The 17,866-nt window shown below is 44.2% G+C and overlaps 1 protein-coding gene across 1 annotated transcript in view; it reads left to right on the top strand.

The window, feature by feature from the left end:
* Positions 1-17,866, top strand: part of INPP5D (inositol polyphosphate-5-phosphatase D) — a 106,238-nt gene that overhangs the window by 40,685 nt on the left and 47,687 nt on the right. The window contains exons 4-9 of the mRNA XM_015426822.1: positions 1,663-1,825; positions 5,468-5,608; positions 6,109-6,196; positions 7,329-7,397; positions 9,632-9,703; positions 10,612-10,735. Of these exons, the coding sequence (XP_015282308.1) occupies positions 1,663-1,825; positions 5,468-5,608; positions 6,109-6,196; positions 7,329-7,397; positions 9,632-9,703; positions 10,612-10,735 (657 nt within the window). The remainder of the gene's footprint in view (positions 1-1,662; positions 1,826-5,467; positions 5,609-6,108; positions 6,197-7,328; positions 7,398-9,631; positions 9,704-10,611; positions 10,736-17,866) is intronic.

The following is a 17,866-nucleotide window of genomic DNA, read 5'->3' on the forward strand; positions in this document are numbered from 1 at the left end:
TGGGCTTGCAAAAATGTCTCCTTTGCTTGGATTGTGATTGAGCTGGCATTGCCACATTGGCACTGGGTTCTTTTGGGCACTACTACATTGCACTGGTTCTGTTGAACTTGCAAAAATGCCCCTCAAATCTTCAGTTTCTAGTACTGCAGAGATTCTCTGGTTTGACCTTAGTCCTTTTGGGTTTGCACTGTCACAGTGGCACTGGTTGTACTGGTCACATTGCATTGGTCTTGCTGGGCTTTAAAAATTTTTCCCCACCTTCAGTTTCTACTGCAGAGATTCGCTGGGAGTTTGATTCTGTTCTGCTGGACTTCTGTTGCCCTTGCTTTTTTGGCTGGTTGTTTTTCATCCATTGGAAACAATGATAGATGGGGGAACCTTAGTTGAGGCAGACCTCATAAATCCAATCCTCACCAAACGTGGAGGGCAGGTAGAGGACAGCCAGCCAGAGATGCCCTGTGAATTTGGTCTCTAGTACACCAGGAACTTTGATTGTGTTCTGCTTGGCTTCTATTGCTCTTGCTTTTTTGGGTTTTTTTTCCTTCCATTGGAAACAATGGAGGATGGGGAAAACTTCAGGGGCTGTAACTCAGACCCCATAAATCCAATCCTCACCAAACGTGGAGGGCAGGTAAAGGAGAGTCAGCTGGAGATCCCCTGTGAGGCAGGTGTCTCTAGCACATCAGGGGGTCATTTGACCACATCACGAACCTCACAAACTGAACCAGTTCATTTGGAACCTAAAAGTTCATGACAGTTTGTGGCTCATGAGCCAGGTATGCCACGAACCATGAACTGCGTTTTCCTGGTTCATGCCCATCCCTACATAGGATATTCATAACCATGGATCACCTTGTTTGTTTGTTCTTAAGGCTCTGAAGGAGCAATGGGGAGGAGAAGTCTTGAATTGGATTGGGACTGGAACACCAGAGTTAATTAAACTTGCCCTGCTATTAGTTACAACTGAGTAAAAAGACATGTATAATAATCTGCCTTGAGTAGGTCTGGAGAGGCAGCTATGAATCTTATAAATAAATAAATAATACAGGGCTCTTTAAAATATTGAAAAGGTCAGATGATCAGATCAATGTGTAGTTTCACTATAGGATATCAGCTTTATAGTGCTTGTTTTTCAGAAGCATCAAGAAGGGAAGATAATACTATGGTTGTTGTATACATATCTCATTTGGTCAAAAATTATAAATCCATATACACCTAGCAGCATGTTCAAAACCTGCCATAAGACACAGACACTTTACACTTTGGCTGTTAAATTTGTAGACATAAGAAGTGCCCTGCTGGATCTGACCAGTGCTCCATCTAGCCCAGCATCCTCTCACACAATGGCAAACTAGTTACTAAGGAGGACCAACAGCAGGGCATAGAGTCCAAGGCATTCTCTTGTTGCCTCATGGCATTGGTATTCAGAGCTATACTGCTTCTGAATGTGGAGGATATAGGGTTTTTTTTCTACTGCTTGGGGGATGGGATTGCAGTGCTTGGGGGATGGGATATTAATTCATTCCAAAATGTACTTTATGCAGACCTTTGAAATAACACGCCTTTAACTCACCTCCAAAAAACATAAAGCCTTTACAAAAATGCATAAAAAGAGAGACTTACAGTGCTCCTGGGTTATTTTTTTCTTCACTTTTGTGGTAGACTTTGTTTCTGCACGACCTACGTTACCACCACGTAGTATTTCAGTAGCGCCTCTGGTGACTGAAGCAAAAGAAGATCCTTCTCCAAATGGAAAAGTAGAAGTGAGCAAGCCATCCCTTTCTGAGACATTGCTCCAGCGATTACAGCACCAGGACATCAGCAGGTGAGCTCTAGCAACTCATTATGCTAGGCAGGAAAGGGTAACAGAAAAATAATGTAAACACACACACAAACACACAAGATGTCTTTATAAAGTACTGATCACCCTCTGAGGGTGAAACAGAGAAATATATTTGAGGGAACATTAGGCTGCATACAGACAAATGCAGGGCTTGTTTTCTGGGGGAATGGACCGGAACAGAATTCCGGAACCTCTTTGACAAAATTCTTTTTAAAATGTTTAAAAGTTCATATTGAATGGTGATCTCATCTGCCAAGGGAGGACTGCAAGAATCATCATCATATATCATCACCATCATCACCATCATCACCATCATCACCATCATCATCATTTCTATATCTATTAGCAACATATGGCCCCCATCTGTGGATATCCAAATCTGTGGGTTGGGGCCACATCAATTTTCCTGTAAATTTGGAGGACCCCTCCAGGTTTGCAGAAAAATATGAAATATGAAAATAAAATAAAGGGATTTATATCTCCTCCCAAAAGAAAACAGTATTGTGTATGCATGCACAGAAAACACACTTGCCATTAGAACTGGTGGCGGCTGCCACAGGGCCGGGCCATTGTGGTGGCAGCCACTCTGGACCTAGCCACAGTGGCTGGAAATGCCAGGAGCCTCTCCAGGCCCGACCACAGTGGCAGAGGATGCCAGTACCTCTCCAGGCACAACTGCAGCAGTGGACTCCTGGAGGCTGTCTGGGCCTGGCAGTGGTGACACCGGCATCCGGGAGGCTCTCTAGGCCTGAAGCAGCTCCCACACTCCACTGCTGCTACAGCCAGGCCTAGAAGCCTGAAGTGGCTTCCTGACACAGCAGCAGCTGCAACTGGTAAAGTAAGGAGGGAGGACAGAGGGGGATGGAAGGGAATATTGACAAAAGGAGGAGGATAGAATGGACGTTTATGAAAGCCTATGAGATGGCAGTCAAAACCGCGAATGGCCACGATTGCGTCTGCTAGCTCATGCCAGGCTCAATTGTTTAGAACGATTTGGACTTTGACAGATTTGCCACAGGGCAAACCCAATGTTAGGGAATTGGATATTGACTGTGAGGCTTTTGCGAGCTATTTTGCAGATAAGGTCTTGTTGCTCCGCCGCGACCGCCCCACCTCAGTTGAAACAGTGAGTGAACTCGAGGCTCCATGCACGTCTTCTAGTCCAATTCTGGATTATTTCAGTCCACTCAATCTTCAGGAAATTGACAGATTGCTCTCGACAGTACACCCAACCACGTGCAGCCTTGATCCGTGCCCTTCATGGCTAATTAAAGCTGGCCGTGAGGGGTTCTGAGGTGCCCTCAGGGATATTATTAACAAGTCCCTCTCTGAGGGATTGTTCCCAGGGGCACTCAAGGAAGCGATGGTCTGTCCTCTCTTGAAAAAAACAAATCTGGATCCAGCTGAATTGGCAAACTATTGGCCGGTTTCCAATTTGCCCTATTTGGGCAAATTAATTGAGAGGGCGGTGGCGATACAATTGCAGAGCTTTATGGATGACATTTCCATGCTAAACCCATTTCAGTCCGACTTCTGCTTGGGCTACGGGATGGAGACGGTACTGGTCGCCCTCACAGACAACCTCCGGAGGCATCTGGATCAGGGCAGGATGGCAGTGTTGTTGTTGTTGGACCTGTCAGCAGCGTTCGACATGGTCGACCATCAGCTACTGATCCACTGCCTCGCCAACATGGGGGTACAGGGGCTTGCCTTGCAATGGCTTATCTCCTTTCTCCACAATCGGAGACAAAAGGTGGCACTTGGGGATCAGATGTCCCGAAGGCACCCGCTTATTTGCAGAGTGCCCCAAGGGGCACTGCTTGCCCTGATGTTATTCAACATCTATATGCGCCCCCTTGTCCAGATTGCCTGGAGGCATGGGCTTGGGTGCCACCAATATGCGGATGACACCCAGCTGTATCTGTTGTTGGGCGGCCAGTCCAACTCTACCCCGGAAGATCTGGACCAGGTGCTGCAGGACGTGGCTGGCTGGCTTAGACTGAGTCGACTGAAACTGAATCCGACGAGAATGGAGGTCCCGTGCCTGAGTCGGAGTGGACTGGGGGTAGGGATCCCATTGCTGGCCTTCGATGGGGCATCATTGATGCCAGTGCCAAGGGTCAGGAGTCTAGGAGTGCTCCTGGATGCCACCCATGTTTGGGTTTTAATGTGTTTTTAACCCTTATTGTAAGCCACCCTGAGCCTGCCTGTGGCGGGGAGGGCGGGATAAAAATAAATAAATAAATAAATAAATAAATAAATAAGAGTGGTTTACAATCCTTTTCCCTCCCCCTCCCCTCACCCTGGTGAGGTAGATGGGGCTGAGAGCTCTTTCAAGAACTGCTCTTTCCAGAACAGCTCTGAGAGAACCATGACTGACCCAAAGTCATGCCAGCAGCTGCATGTGGAGGCGTGGGGAATCAAACCTGGTTCTCCCAGATAAGAGTCCGCACTCCTAACCACTACACCAAACTGGCCAGGCCTCATTGCTGCTGTTGCACAGGAAGTGACCATCTGGGGCCCAATGCCATCAGTATGCTGATAACATACATCTCTATCCAGCAAAAATCCAAGGAGGCAGTATAAGCACTAAACTGGTGCCTGGAGACAGTGAAAGACTGGATGAGTGTAAATAAATAGCAATTTAATCCAAGCTCTCCTTCTTGTCTCATAGAAATGGTATGAGAGCGAAAGCTGCACTGGGCAAAGGTAATCAGAGGTTGCAGGCACCTGCATTAGCCCAAAGCAAAATACTGCCATGGGTGGGTGGGGGACTGATCTGAAATAGATGTTTCACCTGTTCTGGATACATTCTCTACCCGAAGCTTTTTCTCTCATAGCATTTCTATGAGACGAGGAGGATAGCCTGATAAAATTATCTTCCTGTGCATATATAAAGGAAGAGGACGCCAGCCACACTCATGACTGTATTACGTACACAGAATCAGAACATCTGTTCTGTGTAATAACAGGGTGGGACATGGGGTTATATTGTAGATGACAGTTAAATTATCTTGCTAGGAGTTCTCTCAGGAAAGGGTTAGGTGGGCTGGTTTTGTGTGGGTTACAGACAGGAAGAAGGCCTTCCCCCTCCCCCCCCCCGTAGAAGGAGTTACTCATAATACAATAATGGTGAAAACAAAGAACACAAAGGAGATCTGGTGCTGCATTAAATGGCTACATGAATCAGGAAGTCCCTGGTTCAGATCTTGCTTCCGTCATGAACTTACAAGGTGGCATTAGGCCTGCTACTATGTCAGCCTCAGCCCCTGCATCTGCAATACAGGAATGGCAACGCTGACCAACCTTACAGGGTTGTTTTAAGGATTATAAAGAGGTTATGTATATTAAATGTTTTTGAATACTTGTGTTATATAAATGATGCTGTGTTTGTTGTTGATATAGAGAGGCGTGCATTTCTCAAAGATACCAGAAGAGTGAGCTTATTCCTGCCAGCACTGTGTTCTCTAGCCCACATCTCTCTCCTATTCAGTGTTGAAAATGCTAATGTTAGATACAGTATATACAAATATGTCCTTGACCACATTGAACGAGACAGTTTGCTCCATCTGTCAGATAGATTGAGAACCTGATAGTCTTCCAAGCTATTTCTTTCTTTTGCAGTGTTCCGGAAGAACATCTGAAACTCATTCAGGATTATCTGCAAGTTCATATCACCAATGATCTTGAGGCAGTACAACTAGGCTCAGGAAATCTCCCTCAGCTGAAGAAACTGCTCGCAGTACTATGCAAAGGACTCTTCAGGTAAACATGAGTTAGTCTGGAGGCATAATTTGATTTGGACATAATTTGTGAACTATTTATTTGTGTATGTACGGCCTTGTCTATATTACTAGTTTTTGCGAGTAAACCTGACAACCTTACTGTTTGCTGCCAGATATTGTTTTGTTTTGTTTTTTTAAAAAAACCCATAAAGCTCTCTTTGTTTCAGCATCTGGAGATATTTCTCTTTGCTTAAACACATTCAAAGAAATTAAAGATCTACTCAAGTTCTCTTTCTACCAGTTTTTGAAACTCTATACCCTCCAAGCATTATGCATGGGAGAGGGGACCCCTGTATGTTCCAGGAATTCTCACTTACTAGCCAAGATCTAAATTCATGTTTGTAAAGACTAGGCTCTACAGCTAGTGACTTATAAAAACAGTGGGAAATTATTTCATGCTCGGTCGTATGCACTGATCAGGAACAGCTCATCCATCTAGCTATACTCTTATTTTTATGTTTTTCTCCTTTTTTTTACCAGTGAAGTGTCTCGAACTCTTCCTTCTCTGGAATCCATACAGAAGGTATTTGACCAGCAACTGCCCCCTGGTATCCTTCGACATTCTCAGGTATGGTCTGTTGGAAGTTGGCAATATGTCATTGAATCAGAGTGACTGAATCAAACTATCAGTGGATGCAGGGGTGGTCTTCGGGATTCTGGGGCCCTGCACAAAAGTTCAGAATGGGGCCCCATAATCACTGCCATCCCACCACTGCCCCCCTCCACCAGGGCCAAGCAAGGGATGGCCCTCACTCCATGTGAGGTGGGTGGGAGCCACTGCTGCTACTACTGCTGGAAGCCAGCTGCCCATGCCCCAGACAGGGTAGGTGCAAGCAGCCACCACTGCAAGCCTGCTGCCCAAACCTTGACAGGCAGGCACAATTGGCGGCAGGAGCTTGTTGTTTTTCTTCTCCCCCCCCCTTCAGGGAGTAGGGTTGTCAGTGGTTGGAGCCCCTCCCAGCATGAGGCCCGGGGCAACTGCCCTTTTGCTAAGACCACCCCCAGAGTGGATGTGGGGAGTTGCTTAACACCTGGGGGCATCCTATAGAATGTACATTTTCAGTTAGCATCTTTCCAGCTTGTTTTTTGACTCCTGCATAAGGACCACATGTGATACAGTCATCTGAGTTATACCACTATGTTTGCCCTCCTTTCCCTCAGCTGCTTAGGGGAAAGGCAGCAAGGTTCTTCAGAGCTTTTGTTAGTGATCCAAGACTGCAAGTTTGTCTTGCATATGGTTAAACATTTCTGAGTGTATAGTTTCCCATCCCCTTTGTCTTCTGCTGGCCTGTCTTTCCTCCATCAACTCACATAAACCAGGTACCTTCTGATAGAGGCCTTGAAAGACCTGCCTGTCTTCCAAGACTATAAATGCCACTATTTCAGTTTCTCTGCATGGATCAGCCCTGGACCCATAATTACCAAACTGCCTTTCCATCACTCGACAGATTCCTTTGACCAATGCATCAAGTTTGAAATGTGTTGTTTTAAAATGTAACTCTTCAGCATGTTCTGTTAAATTCTGGATTTCAGTGCTTCTGATTACAGATCACTGGCTGAGATAATAGAAGGTGTGCTCATATTGACTACCCTTTCTGACATTCATGCATGCAGCATAATTCCAAGCTTCCATGGGGTGGGGGGAAGGTGTCCATTTCATTGGTACTTACACTTTTGTTTTTCTCTGCCATTCTTGCCAGCCGTGTTCTGAAGCCAACCGCTCAAAACTTGGCCAGTTGACCTGCTTGCTCTCTTCCATTGAAGACACGGTATAATGACCTTAATAGACATATCATGCGCCATCTTTATCTTCTAATGGCTTTACTTGCACATTTTTTTCAATCTTTCCTTCCCCCCCTTCTTCTATTTTCTTTAATGGTAATACTCAGTGAAGGAGATAAATGGGGACCAAAAAAAAAAAGCAAAAAACCCTTTTAAAAGTCACAGAAACACCTGCTGTGAAATTTACTAAAAAGTGTCACTTCTTCTTTCATGTGTTTGTCAGGAACTAAGAACTCCCACAGTCCACTCCCACATCTAGACTCCTTCCTTTCTAACAACGTGCAGGCCAAATTCTCAAGCATCTCTCTTCACAACTGTTGAATTATTTATCAGCCTTTTCTGTCTTAGAGCCATTTCTTGTTTACTAATAAGCCTGTAGTGTAAATACATGGCAAACTCGTTAGTATCTTTGATTATTTTTGTAATGTGTATCATGATAATTTTTTTGTTATAGATTGCAACCATTGAGACTATGACTTAAAGGAAAAGACTGGCATGATGGGAAATAGGTATTTTAAAGAATCTCTCCCCATCCAAAATGGCCAGCCCCAAGCTGTTTTCACCAGTACCCATAAGATTGCCACCCATTCTAAAGTATCCACTTCAGCTCTTTCCCAAAAACTAAATCTCAAGCTCTTGTGGCTGTAAAGGCTGAAGAAATTAAATGGGCAGAAAATAAACTGAGCAAAACCCTGTCAGGACTAGGCCACACTGATGTTTTGCACTTTTTAAAGTTTTGCATAATTTACAAAGGAAATAAAGGTCAGTCACGGTCCAAAAGCCTGGGAATGGTCCAAAAGGAGAGCCCTGCCCAATCATCATGATGTTGGTGCTCTTGATACAGGCGGTCACCACCTTGGTACATGTAAATGTGTACTCTCAAACATTTAAGTTTCTGGGTACCCAAGCAGGAGAATTTGCACATTGCCCTATCTGAACGAAGTGGTGGCCATACTTATCAAGATGCTCATGAAGAGGACAGCAAGTCTAGCGGCAAGTTGGACTCTGGATGTTCCGGAGAGGACTCTCTATCTGAAAAGGGGGAAGCTGCCCCAAAAAGTCCTTACAAGCTACGGGAAAGACGGGGGGGAAAGAAGTAAAGGCTGAAGGACTCTGAATGGTGCCTTGGAAGATGATGAAAAGGGATGATTTGGGGGCAGTGTCTTTAGACAGTGAAGTTGTAAGAGTTTTACAAAGAAAAAGTATTATTGATTTTTGACTCAGTTTGTTATATGCTTAAAAGAAGGGAAGTTTTTACTGTAACTAAGCCAATGAAGATCTCCTTCCTTGGGTTTTTAGGTAGTTGTGGGTATCTTTTCTTTATCCTGTATATGTAGTCCCCCTTCCTGTTTTTCTGTAGTAGTTTTTTGTAATTTGTAAAAATAATAAAAAATCCCCTCTGGGGGCTTAAAAAAAAGAGATGCTCATGAAATGTGTGATGTCTCCTTACACACAGTTGGATTGCCACATTTGTAACATATGAAAAAGACTGAGGCCAGAATAGGAATCTGAAGAGGCACAAGGAAGCAAAGCCCAGAAGATAGCTGTGGTCAAGCAGAGACCAAAGCCTGACCCACCAACATTTATAGCTAGTCCCATCTATGGGGATTAATGGGCTACCAGAGGGTGGGGTTATGGTGGAGCCTTGGGAAAGCTGCCTCTTCTCTATCCATTTTCTAACAACTTGGCTCACTATGGGAGGGCTAGCATGTCAAAATGTTCTTGTTTGAGGCTGGCTGGCTAATATTACATACATTCCTGCTGTTGCTGTCTGGGAATACTGGATTATAGCAGAACAAGAAGAGACAGATGACGGTACTGCTTCCCTAACCCACTCCTTGCCACCAATCTGTGCAATGGAGCCGTGTGAATAGCTCAGATATTAAACTGCAGACAAAACATACTGAAGACAGCATGAGAGAGGCATTCTTTAGCCTCTGTTGGACATATTTTGCAAGGTTTTGTATTAGTTCAAAAACCAGTGTGACCAGAATAGAAGCATGTGTTTTCATCCCAGGCCAATGATGCCTCTTTCAGTCTGCCTTATCTGTCACCTCTCTCTAAATATCCCAGAATGGAGCAATAGGAAGCTATGACTAAAATTGAGATGCTTATTTGTCCTGCATGATCCATATTTATCCATTGTCTAAATCTTGAATTATCTCCTTCGACTGAAGATCAGGATTACCAAACAGTAATTTGGGTACTTGCATTTTTACAGGTGAAGACATTATTAATTGAAGGGCCTGAGGCAACCCATCGGCGTTCACTTATCCCTCCTGTAACTTTTGAGGTAAATGTGGCAGTAGTTTAATTTTTATAAATAGCATTTTTTTGTATTTTAGCAATAGTTTAATTTGTATTCAGAGTGCCATAAATGTGTATAATATATTTGGGATCTGTAGATACCATGCTGTCATTCAACAAAAAAGAGAAATAATAAATCTGGGGTTGGATCTGACATTCTGTCAATGTAGAAACTGCCCAATCCCTAGCAGCCTCCTGTGCCAACCGAAGGCACCTTCTAAGGGCAACATTCAGCCAGTGCTAAATGTCAGGGGATCCTGCAGAATGGGGGGAGGTGAGTTGCAGTGAGGAGGGCAGCTTGGGAGGGATCACCTTCTTTCCCTGTTTTGTGAGCAAACCCTCTGTTTGCACATGACTCTGCTCACAGAAAAGAAATAAAAGGTGATTCCCTGCCAGATTCCCTTTCTCACTGCTGCGCACTCAGCCCTCAGTGCCCTGTTTCCTAACCCCCAGCAGTGGTGTTTGGGTAGACACCAGAGGGTGCTGGGAGAAGGGAAGCTGATAAAAAATAATTACTTCCATTAAGTTGCTATGTTGATATAACTTTGCATTCAGCCCCTAATTCTAATAAACATTTGTCATCTACTGGCTCCCGAGAAGAGATTTCTATATATATACTCTTTTCCTCCTTATATCTTATATTGTATTTTTGAGAAGGGTTTTAAATGTTGTAAGGAACCACGAGCGCCAATCTGGGCTGAAAAACGGGTTATAATTTTAGGATAAAAGATAATAATCCAATATTCAACCAACCTTACCTTCAGAGTGCTGTAGGCTATCACAGAAGAAGTTGGAAATATGCATATCTGCTTATGATAATGTAATGTTTTGTTTTAAATGATTTCCCTGGTATGTGAACTATAACTTATAAATAATGTGTCCCTATTCTAACAGGTAAAAGCAGACTATCTTGGGATTTCTTCTAAGATACATCTTAAGGTTGATGTTGAGATGGGAAAACTCATTATCAAGAAAGCTAAGGATGGGCCTGAAGACAAGTTCTATAACCACAAGAAAAGTAAGGTGCTGGACTCACCAGTCATGGGCTGACCTCACTGGTATCCATTGTGGCTGTGGCTTGGTGGTTTGCATGCAGAAAGTCCCAGGTTCAGTTCTTAGCATCCCCAGGTCAAGGATCTCAGGTAGCAGCTTTCACTGCTTGAGACCTTGGACAGCTGTTGCCAGTCAGAGTAGAAAATGCTGGGCTAGATGAATCAATGATCTGGAGATCAACACTGTGAGAATGTTTTCTCAGCAATGTTTCAGGCATGTTGTTTTGCTTATGCAGTTAGAAGGGACAAGAAGAGACCCACGATACTCGTGGGGGGGGGAGCTCCACGAGGAGGAGGAGGAAGCAGCTGCAGGTGAGCCTTCTCCCCCCCCCCTGGCACCAACAGCGAGGCCCGCGCAGCTCCCAGCCGCCAGGCACGCCAAGCCTTCTCCCCCACCCCCAGCACCAACGGCAAGGCCTGCACGACTCCCAGCTGCCGGGCATGCCAAGCCTTCTCTCCCCCCCCCCCGGCGGCGGCGAGGGCGAGACAGTTGCCAGGGCGTTCTCTGCGCATATGCAGGGAACACTCTTTTACTTTGGGGGGGGGATTTAAGTATCCCCCGTATACTTTTTTCAACTTTTTAGATTTTTCTGCACCCCTGGAACTGTTCCAAGTGTGCTGGAAAATATCTCTACCCCCCTAGGTGCCCCCTCTGTGTGGATTTAGATATCCACATGGAGGAGGCAACTTGGCTATTAGATGTATAGATGGAAATGCATACAGTATCATGTGCGACAACCACTCTTGTGCTTATTTTGCTACGGGCACACATATTGGGCATCCACTGCCAACTGCAGCTTTCCAGTATCCGTGCATATCTATTTGATCACACATATTAAAATAGATATGAGTTGTATTTGTATATTATAACATACATCGGTATAGACCTCTGAAAATAGAATGTAACATGTGAAGCAGCCTCAGAATCAGTTTCCATGTTTGGCCTCATTAATCAGTTATAGGTGGTTGCTTTGACTAAGTGCCTCCAAGGAGAGAAGCTGGTCTTGATATAAGGTAGCTACACCAGATAGGCACAAAAATGGACTAATCATACCAATACAGGAAAAAACACCATCCTGCACTACACAAGAGTTAGTCTAGAGAAGAAATGCATTTTTCTACTTTGGCAGCTGCTTCATCACAGAGGGGAGAAGGAGGCAGGAGGCATTCTGAGGCTACATCTGCAAGGTGGCAGTTCTCCGTTGTGAATTCATTGTGGCTGCAAATGCAAAGGCAGCAAGATGGCCTTTGCATCCACGAACCACCAGAGGGCTTTTGCCAGCATTCATTCATTTGTTTGTTTGTTTTTAAAGCCTCTGGTAGGGGAGGAAATGACAGCTGCGTTACAGCAATAAAATCCTGGCATTTGTGGACCGGAGGTGCGGAAATGTGCACCTTCCCATTCATACAGTGTAGAAATCTGCTTGGACTACAGATATTTCAGGAAAGATCACATCAAAACACATTTGGGAAAGACTGGACTAAAATGAAGGAGCCTTGGAAACTGGATGAGGAAAGGATGGCATCCTGTGGATAGTCCAAATGAACCTGCTCCAGTCTGAGAAGCGAAGCAGAGTAGAACAGCTGTACAGATGCAATCCCTCTGTGTGTGTGTGGGGGGGGAATGTTCCAGCTGCAAGCATTACAGGGTTGCCCCTATCTGTTAGATTCAGATTTCCTGGTTTTGGAACCAGGAAAACTATATTGGAACTCCTGGGGGACAGTCTCCAGGTGATGTGAACACATAATTTTCCTTAGTCCAAAAATAATTTGAGATGCAGCAGTATCCCTGTTTCTTAGTTTCATTTTGCTTTTCATGTGAGGATTGACAGCAACTTACTTAAGGATATGTAGTGCACAAACCAACTTGTGAGTGAGCAATACTTTATAGGAAGCTGTAACAATGATGTATGTACTCAGGCCTATTTCAGGGTATACTTGTATTCACTCATGCTTCTTCTACACTTTTAAATAAAATAGGGAAGTAGGAACTGCAAATAAGGAACTGGGAGCCAACTTATTCTCCTGTGGTTCAGACCAATGTTGTCCACTCCCACCTTGCAGACAGCCACAACATCACTGATTAGAAATAACTTTAGGCAGCTAACCAGTTCCTCTACTCTATAACTGCACTGTGTGAAAGCAGTCTTATCTGCAAGGCAGCTCTGAAATGAGATGAACGTATATCTAGGGCACGTCCAGCCTATGATACGCATCTATATCTGTGGCTTCATCCTGCACAGGTCAGCTACCCAGTCCTATTTTTCACAACTGAGTCAAGATCTGTCTCCAATTCATAGTCTTTCTTCAGCAGCTCAAAGTACTTAATTTTTAATATGTTGTTGAAAGGCTTTCGCGGCTGGAGTTTATTAGTTGTTGTAGATTTTCCGGGCTGTATGGCCGTGGTCTTGGCATTGTAGTACCTGACGTTTTGCCAGCAGCTGTGACTGGCATCTTTCTGTGTTTTACCTCTGAGGATGCCAGTCACAGCTGCTGGTGAAATGTCAGGTACTACAATGCCAAGACCACGGCCATAAAGCCCAATAAATCCACAACAACTATTTCATTTTTCTTTCTCTATCTGAAGTCTCCACTTTGTTTCTTTGACAGAGCATATATTTACCAAGAACAACAGGGAGGCCCAGGCGACATACAGTGACATGTCTACATCACTGCCCACATGACCCGGAAGTGATGTCATAACATCTGGGATGTTGGGGCAACGCTCTGGTATTTGGGCAAAAACTCTATGGTAAATTTGGATTCTACCATTGAGATTTTTCCCAAATACCAGAGTATCACCCCAACATCCCGGATGTGATGATGTGACTTTCAGGTCACATGGACAGTGACGTAGACATGTCTCTGCATGTCAGGTAGTTCTCCCTCTTTTGGGGGGTAGGTTCCCCCTCCACTGGCCATCTGATCGGTGACAGGGAGGTGGGACCTGGCAGCGGGAATCCCTGCCTCCACTAGGGAGTCCGGCAACCCTAGCCCTACCAGAAGCCCTGGGCTCTGGCAACTACCCCATATCAGGGTACATTGATACTAACCCTGAAGTTATTTCCTGAACTGAAGAATTTCAAGTCTTCCTTTAAGGTAACAGTTTGGGTCTGCCAATCATTTTCTCCCCCCCCCTTCTCATGGCAGACTTCCATTTCCCCCCTCATACTGTTCCTAGGGGTTTCTTGTCCTCTGTAAGCCAAATCTATAAGTATTTTAGACTGTAGCAGGAGGGAGGAGGCAGAGAATTTCACTGAAGGAAACCATTCCATCAGAAGAAATTTTCAACAGGATCCAATCTTTTGTCTTTCCTGTTTTTTCTCCATGATTTTCATGTTTTGCCATACTGAATACTGTTTATATACATTGAAAAATTTAAACTTTTGCAATTTTTGTGAAGCTTTGAAAAGAAATTTTAAAAGTTTTTTAAAAACAAAAAAACTCTTCAAAATGAGCCATTAGAAGTTTTTTTCTAATTGTTTTAACTTCACTGATGTGTTGCACACGTGCACAGAAATAAGACAGCATTTTTTTAAAAAAAAAGTAAAATGCACTTGAGTAAAGAGAATATATGTGGATGATTTAAATTATATTGAGCAGGGCCTTGTTTTAAACTGTCATCCATATACTTCTATAAACAAAGAACAAAGAAGCAGTGACATAGTGCTGCAACAGTGCATGGAGGGATAGGTCAAGTTAATGCCTTCATACCATAGCAACAGAATGAGAGTGATTAGGGGTGGAGCAACAGACTATTAGGAAGCTGGACACAGTTGCATATATTGCAGGACTTCAGCATACATTTAAGAAAAGATCAAACTTCCTCACAGTGCCCACGTGATAAGGTGGTCATCTGTATTCACCCAAGCTTAGCTGAGAAGGCATTCTTTTCTCAGTTAGGTTACTGGCAATAGTTGCTGACTGAGAAATTTTCCCTCACTCTTTTCAAACAGTGTTGCCAGTGCGTATGGAAAAAAAATTATTTTCAGCACTGGTTTATCTTTCATCTCCTTCTCAGGAACAAGAGGTTAAACTGTGGTCACCTTAGGAAAAAAAGGGAGGACAGAATTATTTTGGGAAATCCATAGAGACTGGATGAATCCCAAGCATAGCAGCAAGAGTTTTTCTTATTCGATCTTGCTTACATTAACCCTGCTTTCATGCTATAAATATCACTCAGGGTGGAAGCTCCCTTTCTGAATATACCTGCATTTTATTTCTGCTGAATTTATGCCTCCATTTTGCAACACCTCTCCTCAAGACAGTTTCATAAATAGGTCATGTAACATGAGGCGAAGGCAGAATTACAAAGAAAAGCTTTTACAACACTATCATTTCCTGCTTTAGTAGTATGGTACTCCTGAACCTCTTTTGTTCTAGACAATTTCTTTTCTGAAGAAAACTAATATTAAATAGTCTTTCCCTTACTAAGAAATACTCCAAAATGCACACCCCACAGGACCCATTTGTCAACAGCTGTTGCATAAAATGTGCTGAGGGAGTGAAAAGGGAGCTGAAATCCATGCAAGGACTACCCACAGTTTCACTTTCTTCTTATAAGGAAGAGCTAATTTTAAGTGAAATGGCAACATCTTTGTCTCTTGACTCAGAACCAATTGTGAAAGATAAAAATGGAAGCGTTTCTGAAAGTCTACTCATGCAGGGAGAGTGGTTGGAAGAGATCCCTCCAAAGTGGCCCAGTGTTGTTTTGTTAAATAACATCTTCGGGATAGGCATTCCATTTACAGGGTTTTGTCTTGGGCTGGATTACAAATGCTCTAATATGATTATGCCCTGACCCCCAGGCTAGCCTGACCTTGTCAGAAGGGCTCAAAAGCTAAGCAGGGTGAGCCCTAGACAGTATTTGAATGGGAGACCAATAAGGAATACCAGGGTAGCTACTAGGGTTGCCAGGTCAGATTTTTCTGCTGGCAGAGGGTGGGAGGGAGCCTTCTGGGAGTGGAGGGGTGACATTGCCACACGCAACACTGTCAGCATGATGACATCATGCAGAAATGACATCATCATGCTGAGAACACTGCATGGTGATGCTCTAGCATTTTGGCCCAAACTCTATGGTTACCATAGAATTTTGGTAAAATGCTATAGTGTCACAGTGCAACTACCCTGGCATGATGACATCACTTCCTAGTAATGTCATCATGCTGACGATGTTGACCTGTGACATACCTGTTCAGGGGTGGGGCTTCCCACACTGGCCAGCTGGCTGGCAGCGAGCTGGAGCCCCGGCAAATGGGGGAACCCCCACCTGGACCAGAGGCTACACAGAGACAGGCAATGGCAAACCACCTCTGAATATCTCTTGACTTGAAAACCCTACAGGGTCACTATAAATTGGCTGTGACTTGACAGCAAAAAACCCACAAACCCTTATTAGAGAAGGATCATCTTGTTGCTGTGTCTGGGAAATACATTTCTCCAGATTGCATTAAGTTAAAAATGTGATCCACTGGAGAAGGAAATGGCAACTCACTCCAGTATCTTTGCCAAGAAAACCCCATGGACAGTAACAAAAGGCTAAAAGATATGGGGAGCCAGGAATGTCACGGATTAAGGCAGGGATGGGGAGACTGTAGCTCTCTCCCAGCTTGCCCTTCCTGGGTTCTCGGTCCTACACCAATCACGGACTAGGGAGCAGGGGAGAGTGGCTATCTTCATTTGGGAGGCTTACTCCTTCGGGGCGCTTCCGCCATTGGAGATCACTGGCATTGAGTGTGTCGGCCTGGTGTGGGAGGCCGAGGAGAGTTTGGTGATTTGGCTGGTGTACTGACCATCTAACGCACCAGCCAATAGCCTGCCGTCCCTGATGGAGGCCATATTAGGCTGGGCACTGGAACACCCTAGGCTATTAGTCTTAGATTATTTCAACCTTTCTGGTTTTCACCACCCTAAACAACTTCGTATCATCCGCAAATTTAGCCACTCCACTTAACTGCTTACTCCCAATTCCAAATAATTAATGAACAAGTTAAAAAGCAGTGGTCCAAGGACTGATCCCTGCGGTACCCCACTGCTTACCACCCTCCACTGAGAAAATTGCCCATTTCTACTCACTCTCTGTTTTCTATTAATTAGCCGGTTTTTGATCCACAAAAGGATTTGTCCTTTTATCCCATGATTTTTGAGCTTACTTAGGAGCTTTTGATGAGGAACTTTATCAAAAGCTTTCTGGAAGTCAAGGTAAACAATATCTATTGGGTCCCCCTTGTCCACATGTTTGTTCACCCCCTCAAAGAACACTAACAGGTTAGTGAGACAAGATCTTCCCTTACAGAACCCATGCTGAGTCTGCCTCAATAGGTTTTGTTCATCTATGTGCCTATTAATTCTTTCCTTAATAATGGTTTCCACCAATTTACCCGGTATCGACGTCAGACTGACTGGCCTGTAATTTCCCGGATCTCCTCTGGAACCCTTTTTAAAGATGGGAGTGACATTAGCTACCTTCCAATCCTCAGGAATGGAGGCAGATTTTAAGGAAAGATTACATATCTTTGTCAGGAGATCCACAAGTTCACATTTGAGTTCTTTCAGAACTCTCGGATGTATGCCATCTGGGCCTGGTGATTTATCAGTTTTTAAGTTGTCTATCAGTTTTAGGACCTCCTCTCTCATCACCTCAATCTGACTCAGGTCTTCCAACACCCCTCCTGAAATCAGTGGTTCTGGAGTGGGCAAGCACTTCTCATCTTCCACAGTGAAGACGGAGGCAAAAAATGCATTTAGCTTCTCAGCCATTTCCCTATCATCCTTCAATACTCCTTTTACCCCTTGGTCGTCCAAGGGCCCCACTGCCTCCCTGGCTGGTTTCCTGTTTCTAATGTATTTGAAGAAAGTTTTATTGTTGGTTTTTACGTTTTTTGCTATATGCTCCTCATATTCCCTTTTTGCCTGCCTGACCTCAGACTTGCATTTTATTTGCCATAACCTGTGTTCCGTTTTATCAGCCTCACTGTGACTAGCTTTCCACTGCTTAAAGGAATTCTTTTTACTTTTTACAGCCTCCATTACTCTGTTTGTTAACCATGCAGGCTTTTTCCTATACCTGTTTGTGCCTTTCCTAACCTGCGGAA

Source organism: Gekko japonicus, unplaced genomic scaffold (genome assembly GCF_001447785.1).
Source record: "Gekko japonicus isolate JY-2015 unplaced genomic scaffold, Gekko_japonicus_V1.1 scaffold14, whole genome shotgun sequence".
Taxonomy (NCBI): domain Eukaryota; kingdom Metazoa; phylum Chordata; class Lepidosauria; order Squamata; family Gekkonidae; genus Gekko; species Gekko japonicus.